The following is a 13,865-nucleotide window of genomic DNA, read 5'->3' on the forward strand; positions in this document are numbered from 1 at the left end:
ATTTAAATTGTCTTGGAGTTGTGCTGTATTTTGAACTTCTGAGTTGCAGGGTCTGATAGGACATGGAACTTCTCAATTGAACCTTAACGGGAAGGTTGTAGTGCCGGGGTTCATTGATTCACATGTGCACTTGCTATTTGGTGGATTGCAGGTATTATACTTATGTATTGTTGTTTTATTGTTGGCTAATGTATTTTTTTTCCTGATTGAATGATTTCTTGCCTATAGATTTCACATTATTTGGTGGCTATCATAAATTCTGTTATATTGTTCACTTGCATGAGTTTCATGCTATTTAACTTTGTACATCATAAAATAACTTCTCCTCGCAAAACATTTCTTTTTTACCTTATTTGTTTCAGTGCATCCAATGATACATACAGTCAGATTCCTTCCAGCATATCTCAAAGTGTAGACATGATTTCTGATTAAGATGGCTGATGGTAACTAGGAAACCCCAATTTAATGAGAGATTTTATATAGATACCAAGAATTAAGATGGCTGATGGTAACTAGCAATATCTGTGAAAAAATAGACTGGTATCTAGAGATGAAACTTCTGTATCTTTTCAATATGAGTAAATAATATTCTTTCAGGGTTGAGACATTAATTATGCTTTTCTATCTATGATAAAGCTTGGTAGAGTAGTTTAATGATTTTCATGAAACGTGGAATGATCATTAACAACCATTAATTACAAGATAGTCTTATTCAAGAATTCAACAGCTATTGATATGGGGAGTATGAAAAGCTACCATAGATGCAAAGAAGATCGGTTAACATGTTGAGCTAGGTCAAAGTCAAGGAAGGTGAACGGCCATCTCTTCTCGGCCGAGCTGACCCACTGGTCTTCCCAGTGAGAGCCAACTTAGATGGCGTTTGGTTCTCTCTTAGAAATCAGAATGGGAATGAGTATCATAGTATTGTGGAATGAGAATGGGTATGAGCTTGGGTATCATTTTTAAAAATAATGTTTGGTTAGTTGAATATTTTTAATCGGAATAAACCTAAATTTCCTTTTTTATCCTTAGAGGAAAATAAGAGAAAAAATTAGATGAGAGAAAGTTGAATGTGAGAGAAACATATGATGAAAGAGAAAGTATGATGAGAGAAAATGAGGAGAGAGAGCGTGATAGGAGAGATTGAGAAGAGAAAAAGTATGATTAGAGAGAAAGTGTGCTGAGAGAGAAAGAGTGATGAGAAAAAAATGAAGAGAGAGAAAGTATAATGAGAGAAAATGAGAAATTGAGGAGAGAGAAAGTATGATGAGAAAGTGTGATGAGAGAGAATGTGTGATGGAAAAAATGAAGAGAAGGAAAGTGTGATGAGAGAAAATGAGGAGAGAGAGTGTGATGGAAGAGAATAAAGCGAGAGAAAGTGCGATAAGAGAAAATGTGGAGAGAGAGTATGGTAAGAGAGATTGAGGAGAGAGAAAGTATAATGAGAAAAATGAGGAGAGAATGAAGAGAGAGAAAATGAGGAGAGAGAGTGTGTAATGAGAGAGAATACAGAGAGAAAATGGTAGAGAATGTGTGATGAGAGAGAATGAGGCGAGAGAAAGTGTGATGATAGAATGAGGAGAGAGAAAATATGATGAGAGAGAATAATGAGAGAGAGAGTGAAATGAAAGAAAAATTAAACAAATATATTAAGAATATTTTCGTCCAAAACTTAATTCTCATTCACATTCCATCAAAACTCAAGAATATTTTTATCCATATCCAAGTTTTTGGGTTTCATTCCAAAATCTTGATTCCATTCCCATCTTCCAAACACAAAGTTTGAGAATAAATTCATTCCTTCATTCCCAAACTCCTAAACCAAACGCCACCTTAGTCTTTAAGGTCGACTCTCCGGTGTTCCCAGAGAGCTGACTCACCGATCTTCAAGCCGACTCTCCGGTCTTCTCGGTGAGAACCGACTCGCTAGTCTTCAAGGCCGACTCTCCAATCTTCCCGGTCAAGCCAACTCGCCGGTCTTCCCAATAAAGGCCGACCCGCCAGTCATTCCGACCGACTAAACAACATGCGGGCCAAATGGGGTTGTCAGAATATGTGGGTTGTTGTCCAAACATGTGGAGTAGTATGAGTGGCATAGTATGATCCCCATAAGATCTCCATAGTACAAGACGTGGGTGACATGACCCTCTGACATTTGGGACGTGACATATTCTTTATTATAGATGTGACTGTTGGGTTTTTCGGGCCGCGAAAATCGCGTTTTCGCGTCGCGGAAACCCCGAACCACCCATGCCACTGGATCTCGTGCGAAGGATAGATTTCAAAAATTTACATGTATGAGTTTCTACTTAGATCTACTTCTAGATCTACATGAAGAAAAGGTTATACCCTTGAAGCGCGCCCTTCGCGAATCCCGTTCGTCCAAGGTGCCGGATCTCTAGACCGTCAAGCGTACGGTCCTCTAGAAGTATCCACACGAACAATCCTTGATGGAGAAGACCAAACAAAGGTGTGCTAGCACCTTATCTTGTTCGGCCAAGAGAGGAGGAGAGGGAGAAGAAAGAGCTCAAAGAGGAAGAAGATGTGAATGCACTTGAATGAGAAAAATGAATTCACTTCCCATTCAAAAGTGGCCGGCCACTTCCCAAGTGTAACCCCCAAATTTTGCATTAAGTGCAATTAATGTGAAGTCATTAAAGAGAATGACTTTGTAACTTCCATGAGGTGGCACCCCATGATGATGTGGAGTAACATCATTAGTCCACATCAATGCCAACTCACCAATGAGGTGGCATAAAGTCAAGTCAAACTTGACTTTTATCTTCCTCTCAAGTCAAGTCAAACTTGACCAAATCTCTTCCATGGTTAATCTAATCTAATCATTTGATTCAAGCCAACTTAATATAATGAATCTAATTCATTAAATTAAGTTGATCTAATGAGTCATAATCTAAATTAGACTCATTGAATACATGAATCAACTTGAGTCCAACTCAAGTTAGCCCAATTAGGATTACTCTTAATCCAATTTGATTCATCAAATGAATCTAATCCTCTTGGTTCATAATATGAACCTAATCTCCATCTAATTGTCCTTAGTGTGTGACCTTATAACGTTGACAATGACCCTAAACCCATTTAGGAGCATAAGTAATGAGCGGTATCTAGCAACACATCATTACTACCCAAGTTACAAGAATGTTGAGATCCAACATCACCTTGTGACTACTAATTGTGACTCCTCACAATATATGACAAATGCCCTTCTATCCTAGACATCTAGATTGATCAATATGAGGCATAGACCGTGTCATCCTCTAATCAATCTAAATCTTGAACTCCAAGTAGACTCACTAAATCAAATGAGCTCAATATCTCATATTGACTCATTTGGGCATGACCATGCACTTCGTGGTCTCACTCTATCAAGAATATTGATGTCTCTCCCGTCATATAGGAGGGATAGATCCCATATACATCACTCACATCCCTCCGCATAATTTGTTACATACCCAAGAATCGCTTTATAGTCCCAGTTACGGGTGACGTTTGACGAAACCAAAGTACATAACTCCTTATGTAGGGAACCATGGTTTTAGTGTCTAAGGACTAGTAGTCATACTAATAGCCACATGAGAAAGTATATGACACTCATATAACGATCCATGATACTTTCTCATGGCGGGTCATTCAGTATACATTCTCCAATGCATACCCATGTGCCAACTTGATATCTCTATATCCATGACTCGTGAGATCAAATCATCGAGTTGACCTACATGCTAGTCTTATTGCATTAACATTGTCCCTGAATGTTAATACTCGACTAGGAATGATTAAGAGTAGTGTTCCCTATATCATCTCACTATCGGTTCAACTAACCGATTGATATAGGTGAGAACCGTCTACTCAAGGACGTTATTATACTTAGTTTATTTGGCACCAATACAAGTAAGTATAATAACCAAAAATTAAATGCCTTTATTTATATATAGAATATGATACAACAAGTCCAAAATACAATCATCAAATGATTGGCTCTAGGGCTCTAGCTAACAGTGACATCTTGTTAGTAGTATTTCCTATAAAAAGATTCACTCCTGCGGGCCAAAGGGGGTTGGATGTTGGGAGGCTCCCATCTACACCTACTCCATTTTATTGCTTTGTTCATCGTTTTCATTCTGTACCCCTAGAATGCAAGATGTCTCACCTAAGTCCTTCATTGAGAAGCAACTCCCTAGCCAGGTCTTGACAGACTGAAGCATAGGGATGCCCTTCCCAATGAGCAGTATGTCATCCACATACAATATGAGGAAGACAACTATGTCCCCTACAACCTTCTTGTATACACAAGGTTCATCTTCGTTCTTGATGAAACCAAACTGTTTGATTGCATCATCGAATCGAAGATTCCAGCTCCGAGAAGCTTGATTTAGTCCATGATCCTGTCCGAACCGCTGAACCAAAGGACGCTGGGCACGTGGCGCGCTCCTAGTCGATGGAGTGGATCTCCGGCTGGTCAAGCGAAACTCCGGCGATCCTGCACCAAGGTCGAGCCGGGAAGGGATTCCTGGCGGCGACCCTCCGACGCTCAAGTCAGGTAAGTGGTGGAAAAAGTGGCTGCCAAGCTTGTATTGTGCGTACCTTTGGCGGAGTAATAGGCTCTTTATATAGGACGGAGAAGGAACTAATGCACGTTCACCGAGGTGCATACGTGTCAGCAACTCATACCCCGGTATGCACCTGTCAGAGAGCTTACGCTACAGTCCCGAGCATGTTCTTCGATGGGACAACAGGACCCCGTTGTCGGACTAGAGTACGGCGAGCTATACGACTCGACTACCGCCAAGATGTTCCGTTTTACCCACCGCTCGACCGGAACGTCCGCCGGCGGTGAAGAACGTCGTCCGGACGGCTTTAATTCCTCATACGACCGGGAGGCACGCCCTTCCGCCATTATGCATTCTTCATTTGAAGGCCGGAACCTCGTCCCTACCAGGTGCCTTTACTATCGATTTCTTCCGAGTCCGGTCGGCTCGTCCCTTTCCGACGAGCCATGGACCCTTTGACCTCCCCCTTCCTCTTTGGGTTCCGATTCTTACCGCCGGATCACCGCCTTCCTCTCGAGTCTAGTCAAGGAGGCAAAGTCCGATCGACCGATCGCCGATCCGCTCGAGCCATGATCATCGATTAGCCGCTCGCCAGCCTAAGGATGCTTATCCGCGGCAGATCTCGTCCGCTCGCGATATTTTGTCCACGCCTTATGTTTTCTTCAACCACGCCTGCCATCACGCTCCGCGCAGGGAGCTCATTAAACGCGACTAGTAACCGCCGACACGTGGCGATCATGCATTTGTCAGAGTATGGCGGTTACGATGGGATGCACCGTTTGAAATGGACGGCTAGATGACAACCTTGATATCAACGACCTGGATCGGACGGTGGAGATCGCTCCCGGGCGGCGATATAAAGCCCTTGACTCCATTTCCGCCGCATTTCGCCATCTTCGTTTCCAGACCCCCGTCGTCCCTCCTTTTGCCGGCGACCTTGTGCTCAGGCTTTCCGACGACCATACGGCTTCTTCCGATCATCTTCCTCGCTTGTAAGACCTTTTTCTCGCTCCCGACGCTTTCTTCTTCCTGTTAATCATCTTTTTCAGTCGGTTTTCCTCTATTGCTTGAACCCCCCTCTTCTATCTCGCATTCTGGCCTTTCGATCATGACCAGTACCTCGCAGTCGACCGGCGGTACTCCGGGTCTTTGGTACTTGAACATGGAAAGCTGGTTCGACGAGGAAGACGCCTTGCGCCTCACTCGAGCATATGACCTATCGATCGACCACCAAATAGTGTTAGCCACACCGTCCGATCGGCCTCACAATCCGCCGCCCGACACTGTTGTTTTCTTCCGGGACCAATTTCTGGCCGGCCTACGTTTTTCACCCCACAAGTTTTTCTTAGAAGTTTGCAATTATTTCCGCATTCCGCTCGGCCAGGTAGTTCCCAATTCTATTAGGTTGCTGAGCGGAGTGATAGTTTTGTTCAAATTGAACGGTGTTCCCTTAACCCCAAAAATCTTCCATTACTTCTACTATCCCAAGCAAGCCGAGTGGGGTACTTTTGTTTTCCAGTCTAGGATAGGCTTCGTCCTTTTCGATAATATGCCGAGCTCCAACAAACATTGGAAGGAGCATTTTTTCTATGTACGTTTTCCCGAACGGCCAACTTTTCGCACCAAGTGGCAGACGGCGATGCCATCACAACCGGAGCTCGGCAAATTTAGAGGTGACGCGGCCTACCTTCATGCAGCCGAACGGCTAGTTGGCCAGCGCTATCATATTGACAAACTACTCCTCCCGAGAGTAATGCACATATTCAGCTTGTCCTCTACCACAGCCGATCTGCCCTGCAGCATGAGTAAGTTTCCTTATCTTCCCATTTGTTTTGTTCTAACTGATTTATTTTTTGCTCCTGCAACTGAAGTCATGTGGCGCGCCAAAGCTACCGAGAAGCTCAAACTGAAGGCCGCTCAGATTGAGGCGGTGACGAACAAGGAGGCCGCCGAACGGGGCCTTGCTCCGGCTGATCCGACAGGCGAAGAAGGTGAGGGGATGCCAACTGTCCCCGAAGCCTCAGACGCCCCAACTCCTCATGATGAGGCCGCGGGCGACATAGAACCTCCTACCGAAACTGAGGTGGAGGGCCGCTCGGCAGATGATGTGCCGCTACGCACTAGGAAACGCCGACGACCGGAATCCGCCCCTGCCTCTACACTTGATGAGTCACAACCCGAGCGGGGCGCGGATGCACCGATGCAGTCTGGGACGGTTTCCCTCGAGAGTACCCCGACCCCTCAGGGTTCTCCGAGGGCCAGTTCGGAGGTGCCGTCTTCCATCCCTCCAAGAACTTTGCGCCGTATCCGGCGTTTAGGCGAGCTACCCTCCTCGTCTGCTGGTGGGCCGTCTCAGAGCGAGCCGAGCGGCCAGAATTTACTTAAAACTGTTCTGCGCCTTCCTTCGGAGGAGTACATGGCTGCTGCTGATGTTTCCTGAGCAGATGATCACCCCGACGGGCCCTCTCGCCCAAGCTTGGTTGGATGCTAGGCGATTTAATAGCCATGCTAACTCCCGGCATGACAAAGAACCTTCACACCAGGTATTTTTTTGAATTAAGTTTTTAACCTGCCCACGTTTGCTAGCAGAACTGGATGGAGCAGATCGCCATTAGCGATCGGTTGGCCGAACTGGAGGATGAACTGAAGAAATAGAAAGCAGCGGGGGAGGCCAGGCAGTCGACGACCGCTCTGGAGAAGTCCCAAAAACTGCTGGATGCCGAGCGGAAAAGGGTGTCCGATCTGGTGAGCAAGGTCGTTCTGCTTGAAACAATGATTAAACAACGAGACAAGGAGATCAAGACGACGACCACTCGGAAGCAACAAGCCATCAATGATATGGACCACATGAAGGTGGAGATCCGGGGGCTGGAGCAACGCATCAAAGAATTGGACGCTCTGCTGGCCACCGAGAAGGAGAGCCGCTCGGCTGATCTCCAGAGATTCGATGGGGACTTGAAGGAGCTTCAAGCTGCCAGTGATGCCGCCCACTCCGCGCTCAAGGAATACCAAGAGGGGGAGTCGGCCCGCTCGGATGAAGTGAGGAAGGCGTTCCTCCGTTCGGAAAACTTCGGAGAGAAGTTTACCGAGAAGATATCCCTCACTTTCGAGGAGGCGATCAAGGCGGCGGTGGACTATCTGAAGACCAAAGGCCACCTGTCTGCCGAGCTGACCATCCCCCCCGAGGATCTAGCGAGCGTGATGGACACCATCCCCGACGCTCTTTTTGATTTTGATGTGTGAGGAGTGTTTCTGTAAACTTTTTTGAATTCCCGCCGGTCGGCCCTGCTTATCTTTGTAATGACTTTTTTGGCTTGCATATTAGATAATCTTCTGTTTCTTTCACTTTCTATTTTGGCAAGAAATTTTTCCCTCGTCCCAACTTCAGGTGTTTTTTTAAAACTCTTCTGCTCGGCACCACGCTATGCCAGATAAGCGAATTGTCTTTAATGTCTTTCATCATGCGACTAAGCGGACGACGCTTGCTCACTTGCTCGCATTTTTAATTCGATTAACCATCTTTGCTTCGCGCCTCGCCTCAAAGGGGTTTTCTGGATTTTCGCAAGGCCTTCCGCCCGGGCGTTTATAGACGCCGGCCTGCCTCGATCGTGCTCGTCGGCTCGGATATTTATAGCCGGCCGGCCTCGATCTTTAACGACGGGCTCCGGCCTTCCGCCGGACGCTTATACGCCTGCCTCGATCTTTAACGCCTGAGCTCGACGCGGATATTTATAGCCTGGCTCTCGATCTTTAACGACGGGCTCGTCGGCGCTCGGACGTTTATAGACGCCCGCTCTCGATCTTTAACGCCTGAGCTCGACGGCGCGGATATTTATAGCCTGGCGCTCGATCTTTAACGACGGGCTCCGGCCCCGCCGGACGTTTATGACGCCGCCTCGCCTCGATCTTTAACGCCTGAGCTCGACGCGGATATTTATAGCCGGCCGCGACTCGATCTTTAACGACGGAGCTCTCGTCGGCGCGGACGTTTATAGACGCCTGCCTCTCGATCTTTAACGCCTGAGCTCGACGGTGCGGATATTTATAGCCGGCCGCGACTCGATCTTTAACGACGGGCTCGCCGGCCTTCCGCCGGACGTTTATAGACGGCCTGCCTCTCGATCTTTAACGCCTGAGCTCGACGGATATTTATAGTCGGCGCGGCTCTCGATCTTAACGACGGAGCTCGTCGGCCTCCGCTCGTATAGACGCCGGCCCGCCTCTCGATCTTTAACGCTGGAGCTCGACGGTGCGGATATTTATAGCCGGCCGCGCGGCTCTCGATCTTAACGACGGGCTCGTGGTCTTCCGCCGCTTATAGACGCCACTGCCTCTCGATCTTTAACATCGGAGCTCGACGCCCTTTCGGTCGGCGCGGCTCTCGATCTTTAACGACGGAGCTCGTCGGCCTTCCGCTCGGACGTTTATAGACGCCGGCTCGTCTCTCGATCTTTAACGTCGGAGCTCGACGGCGCGGATATTTATAGCCGGTCGGCGCGGCTCTCGATCTTTAATGACGGAGCTCGTCGGCCTTTCAAGGCTAACTCTTTACCAGACCGAGCGGCCTTGGCCTTCGTATCATATCCCGTGCTCGAACAATATTTATGCCCGGCCGAACAGCATGGGCTATTTGCTTACAGAGTCTTTAAATATATAAACCTCCTGGCCGATCGGCTCGGGGGCCTTCACTTAGTAAGCCATTCGGCGGATAATGCTCAATGTGTTTTCATCTTTCTGCTTCCTGCATTACAAGTATATAGGCGACTAGCATATACACAAAAACGGATTATATTCGTGCACCTTTCATCCAGCTCGATAAGGCTGGAGATGATTTGCATTCCACGGTCGATCCAGCTGCCGACCTTCCTCATCCTCCAAATAATACGCGCCCGAGCGGAGCTTCTCGATGATTTTGAAGGGACCTGCCCACGGAGCTTCAAGCTTGCCGACGTCGCCGACCGGCTTGACTTTCTTCCAGACCAGGTCGCCGACCTGGAATGATCTGGGAATGACGCGCCGGTTGTAGTTTTGTCTCATCCGTTGACGGTATGCCATCAGCTGAACGGATGCCTTGGCTCGCTCCTCGTCAACCAAATCCAGCTCCATGTTCCTTCGCTCGGCGTTGCCTTCATCGTAACATTGGACCCGGACGGACTCGACGCCGACTTCAACCGGAATGACCGCTTCGCCGCCGTACATTAACGCCTGTTCCTTCCTTAGGAGTCGTTCGGATGGCCCATAAAACGCCCGGCACTTCATCCGGCCAACTCCCTCCCAAGTGGTCGAGCCGAGCGCGCAGAATACGGAGAATTTCCCGATTGGCCACCTCGGCTTGACCGTTGCTTTGGGGGTAAGCCACGGACGTGAAGTGTTGCTCGATGCCGTAGCTTTTGCACCAATCTTCTAGCACCTTCCCTGTGAATTGCCTCCCATTGTCGGAAACCAATCGGCGAGGGATACCGAACCTACAGATGATGTGTTGCGGATGAATTTTTGACCATCCGTTCGGTGATCTTGGCTAGTGGCTCGCCTCCACCCACTTGGAAAAATAATCGACCGCCACCAATAAAAATTTCCTCGCCATCTGAAATGGACCCACAATATCCATTCCCCATCGATCGAACGGACACGAGACGGTTGATGCCTTCATCTCCTCTGCCGGTCGGTGGGAGAAGTTGTGATACTTCTGGCACGAAAGGCACGTAGCTACCGTCCGAGCGGCGTCTATTTGTAAGGTCGACAAGTATCCAACCAGCAGGATCTTCTTAGCTAGTGATCGTCCGCCTGATGTCCTCCGCATGATCCTCGATGTACCTCTTGGAGGATGTAAGCCGAGTCCTCCGAGCTCATGCATTTCAACAAGCGAGAGAAAGCCTTCTTGAGAGCTGATCGCCAATGAGTGTGAACCGACCGCCTCTCCTTCCGAATTGCTGGGCCCGATCGGCCGGTGTGGCTCCCGAGCGGAGGAACTCTATGATGGGTGTCCTCCAACTGGAAACGCGTGAGGCCTCAGATTCGTCGACGTCGCCACCAGCAGATTTTTCAATTGGTTCAATACAGGCGTTATTGAGCTTGCGAGTTTGGCTAACTCATCGGCCTGCACGGTTCTCCGCTCGGGAATCTTCCAATAAGCACCTCTCGAAAGTAGCTTGAGTTTTCAAAGGCCTCAACAGAGTTTAAGCGCTGATTTCAAAGGTGCCGAAAGTCACGAGCGACCAACCGTGAATCGAATAAAGTGTCACCCGACCGGCTCCCACACGCCGCCGCAATCCGCCATGAGGGCCTCATACCGCCTTGTTGGTAGCTTTGTAATCTAGCCTGACGGATAGGTGCATCTTTTCTCGAGGTGAGAGCAGGAATATTCCAATCCCACTTCCGAGCCGAGTGGAAGACCCATCCACATATTCTCCACGTAGCTTCCGGCTCGGCCTTGCACTTGGTCACAAAATCAGCCAAGGATTGCGCTTTGATCGCCGAGCGGGGCTGGTATTGGATGTCAAATTCACTTAATTGCCGTCCACTGATGAGTCGTCCGGACGCTTTCGATTCAACAAGATTTTCCTAGTGGATGCTCGTCCGACAATGATGGTGTGAGCCAAGAAATACGGTCGGAGCGGCTAGAACCAAAGCAAACGCCAACTTCTCGAGCCCGTGTAACGAGATTCAACATCTTTAAAATGTGGCTCGGAAAATACACCGGCTGCTCCTCGCCGCTCGCCCTCACAAGCTGTAGAAGACAGATAAATATAAAGTGACTCACCCCGATCGGCTTGGCTAGTACAGTAGGGAATTAAGATATGTCTTCAATTCTTCGAACGCTCGGTCGATTCCTCGTCCCTGAAATTTAGTGGCCTCATAAAATTTTCAAGAAAGGAGGCTCCGGCCTGCTTGAGATGAATCGACAATGCGGTTATCCGATCAACCGTGACTTCCCTCAGATTTCTTGGAGGCGGCATGTCTTGTAGAGCTTTCACCTTGCTGGGATTTGCTTCGATTCCCCGCTCGGTCACTATGTACCCCTCCTTTTGCTCCGAACATGCACTGGGATTTAGCTTGACTCATATTTGCGCAGCGTTCGGAAGGTTTCTTCCATGTCCTTGAAGAGATCGGCCGCTCGGACGGATTTGATAAGAATGTCGCCCACATAGACTTCCAGATTCCGCCCGATCCGCTCCCTGAACACTTTGTTCATCAAGCACCGATAGGTGGCCCCGGCGTTCTTCAATCCGAACGGCATCACATTATAGCAATACGTGCCGTTACAAAGCTTACTTTTTCTTGATCTTCCCAGCAGCGACACTTGATGATATCCTTGGTAGGCGCCGAGCATACAAATTAATTCGCAGCTACCGTAGAGTCCACCACCTGATCTATCCGGGTAGGGATAAAATCTTTGGGGCATGCTTTGTTTAAGTCCCGAAAGTCGACGCAGACTCTCCACTTGCCGCCCGGCTGGAGACTAATCGTTAGCCAGCTCGGGAACTGCACCTCGCAGATATGGCCACCTCCGAAGCTTTTCTACCTCCGGATGATGGCATTCGCTGAAATCTCTTTTCTCGCTTTCACGTCGGTCGCCTGACATGTAACTCAGGTCGCTATGCTCGCGAAATTCCGTGCGCTCATGTGTCACTGCAAAGACATCATGATTTCTCCCGAGGCATTGATCAGCCCTCTTTTCGCTTCTCCGGATCGGATGCAATAAAGGTGGTGGCCTCCGATCGGATCGATGAATCTGCACTTCCTCTTTTCCTCATAAATTAAACCGGGTGGCTTTTCGGTGATGGCGCTACCTCGATCTGGGGAGCGGAGTTGGATTCTACCCGGATCATCTCGATGTAGCATCGCCGAGCCGCTAACCGATCTCCCGCACTTCTCCCACCTTGTCTTCGACGGGAACTTCATCTTCGAGACGACCGCTCGGAATTCGTTGAGCGCCGGTCGTCCCAAAATGACGTTGTAGGACGAGGGAAAATCAACCACCACGAAGTTTATTGCTCTTGTCCTCCTGAGCGGCTCTTCTCCTAGCGAGGTAGCCAGCCGAATCTGTCCAACCGGCTAGACTTCGTTGCCCGTAAACCTGTAAAGCGGGGTCGTCATGGGCAGCAGCTAGGCTCGATCAATTTGCAGCTGATCGAACGCCTTCTTGAATATGATGTTGACTGAACTCCCTGTGTCAACAAATACGCGGTGAATAGTGTAATTGGCTATTACCGCTTTGATGAGCAGAGCATCGTCGTGGGGTACTTCGACTCCTTCCAAGTCCCCTGATCCGAAGCTGATCTCCGGTACGTTCGCCCGCTCTTGGTTGCAGCCGACTGCATGAATCTGGAGTTGCCGGACACTCGCCTTTCTAGCTCGGTTGGAGTCTCCTCCGGTCGGCCTGATAAACCCTAATTTTGTCGTGAAATGGGTATCAAAAGAATTAAGTATCCGAATTCATTCTACACTAATGTAGCATAGAGATAACTCGGGTCGTCTCCCAACGAATGTAGCCAATGCTTAATATTTTTAGGATTGAATTGTTATTTCTCTTGGGGTTTTTGGGTTTTATTGACTTCTTGGATTAAAGAATGAAATAGCAAGACAAGTATGAAACTAAATCTAACGCAATGGAAGAAATCCTATCTAACTATCTATTAATCATGAACCCACAACATATTGTCACATTATGCTATGAATTTCATCATTAACAGATCCAAACAAATTAGAAACTAAACAAGAGTAAAATAAGAACAAGACAAGAACAAAAGATCAATTCAATGGATCAAACCACCATTTGTCAGATGATAGAAGATCTATTCAGATTCATGCAACTGAGCAGATAAGAAACCAACAATACTAAACAAGAACAAAACCTAATCAGATTCAGCTAATTACTGAAACAAGAACTTGAATTCGGATGAACAGTAGATGTAATCGATTCAAGAACAACTTACCAAACACTTCAAATCTAGACGCAGAGATTCAACAAGCATACAACAGAATCAAAGAAAAGAAACAGATCTAAGAATTCAGCTAACTCAAGCAATGTAAATCTACAAAATTAAACGGCACAAATCATAAACTTGAACTAGAAATAGAGCAAAACAAAACTCAGTAATGGAGATTGGGGAAAGTGATGAACCAAAGTGAGCTGGGCATTCCCGAGTACTCACTGATCTTGACGAAGATGTCAAGATATTGCAGACGGGGAAGAATCGAAATAACGATCTCTGAAACTGGCAGATGCGGTTGGAAATGGTGTAGAAATCAGAGAAGAAAGCAGAGCAACACTCATGCCCCTTTAGATGGTTG

General features: G+C 47.7%; 1 protein-coding gene across 5 annotated transcripts in view; it reads left to right on the forward strand.

The window, feature by feature from the left end:
• Window positions 1-13,865, forward strand: part of LOC121983957 (protein LONG AFTER FAR-RED 3-like) — a 58,268-nt gene that overhangs the window by 1,066 nt on the left and 43,337 nt on the right. For all 5 annotated transcript variants that reach the window (XR_006112740.1, XR_006112739.1, XM_042536671.1 and 2 more), the window contains exon 3: window positions 50-151. Coding sequence is in view for 3 of the 5 variants with exons in the window: in XM_042536671.1 (XP_042392605.1) it covers window positions 50-151 (102 nt within the window). In the remaining 2 variants the exon portion in view is untranslated. The remainder of the gene's footprint in view (window positions 1-49; window positions 152-13,865) is intronic.

Source organism: Zingiber officinale, chromosome 5B (assembly GCF_018446385.1).
Source record: "Zingiber officinale cultivar Zhangliang chromosome 5B, Zo_v1.1, whole genome shotgun sequence".
NCBI lineage: Eukaryota > Viridiplantae > Streptophyta > Magnoliopsida > Zingiberales > Zingiberaceae > Zingiber > Zingiber officinale.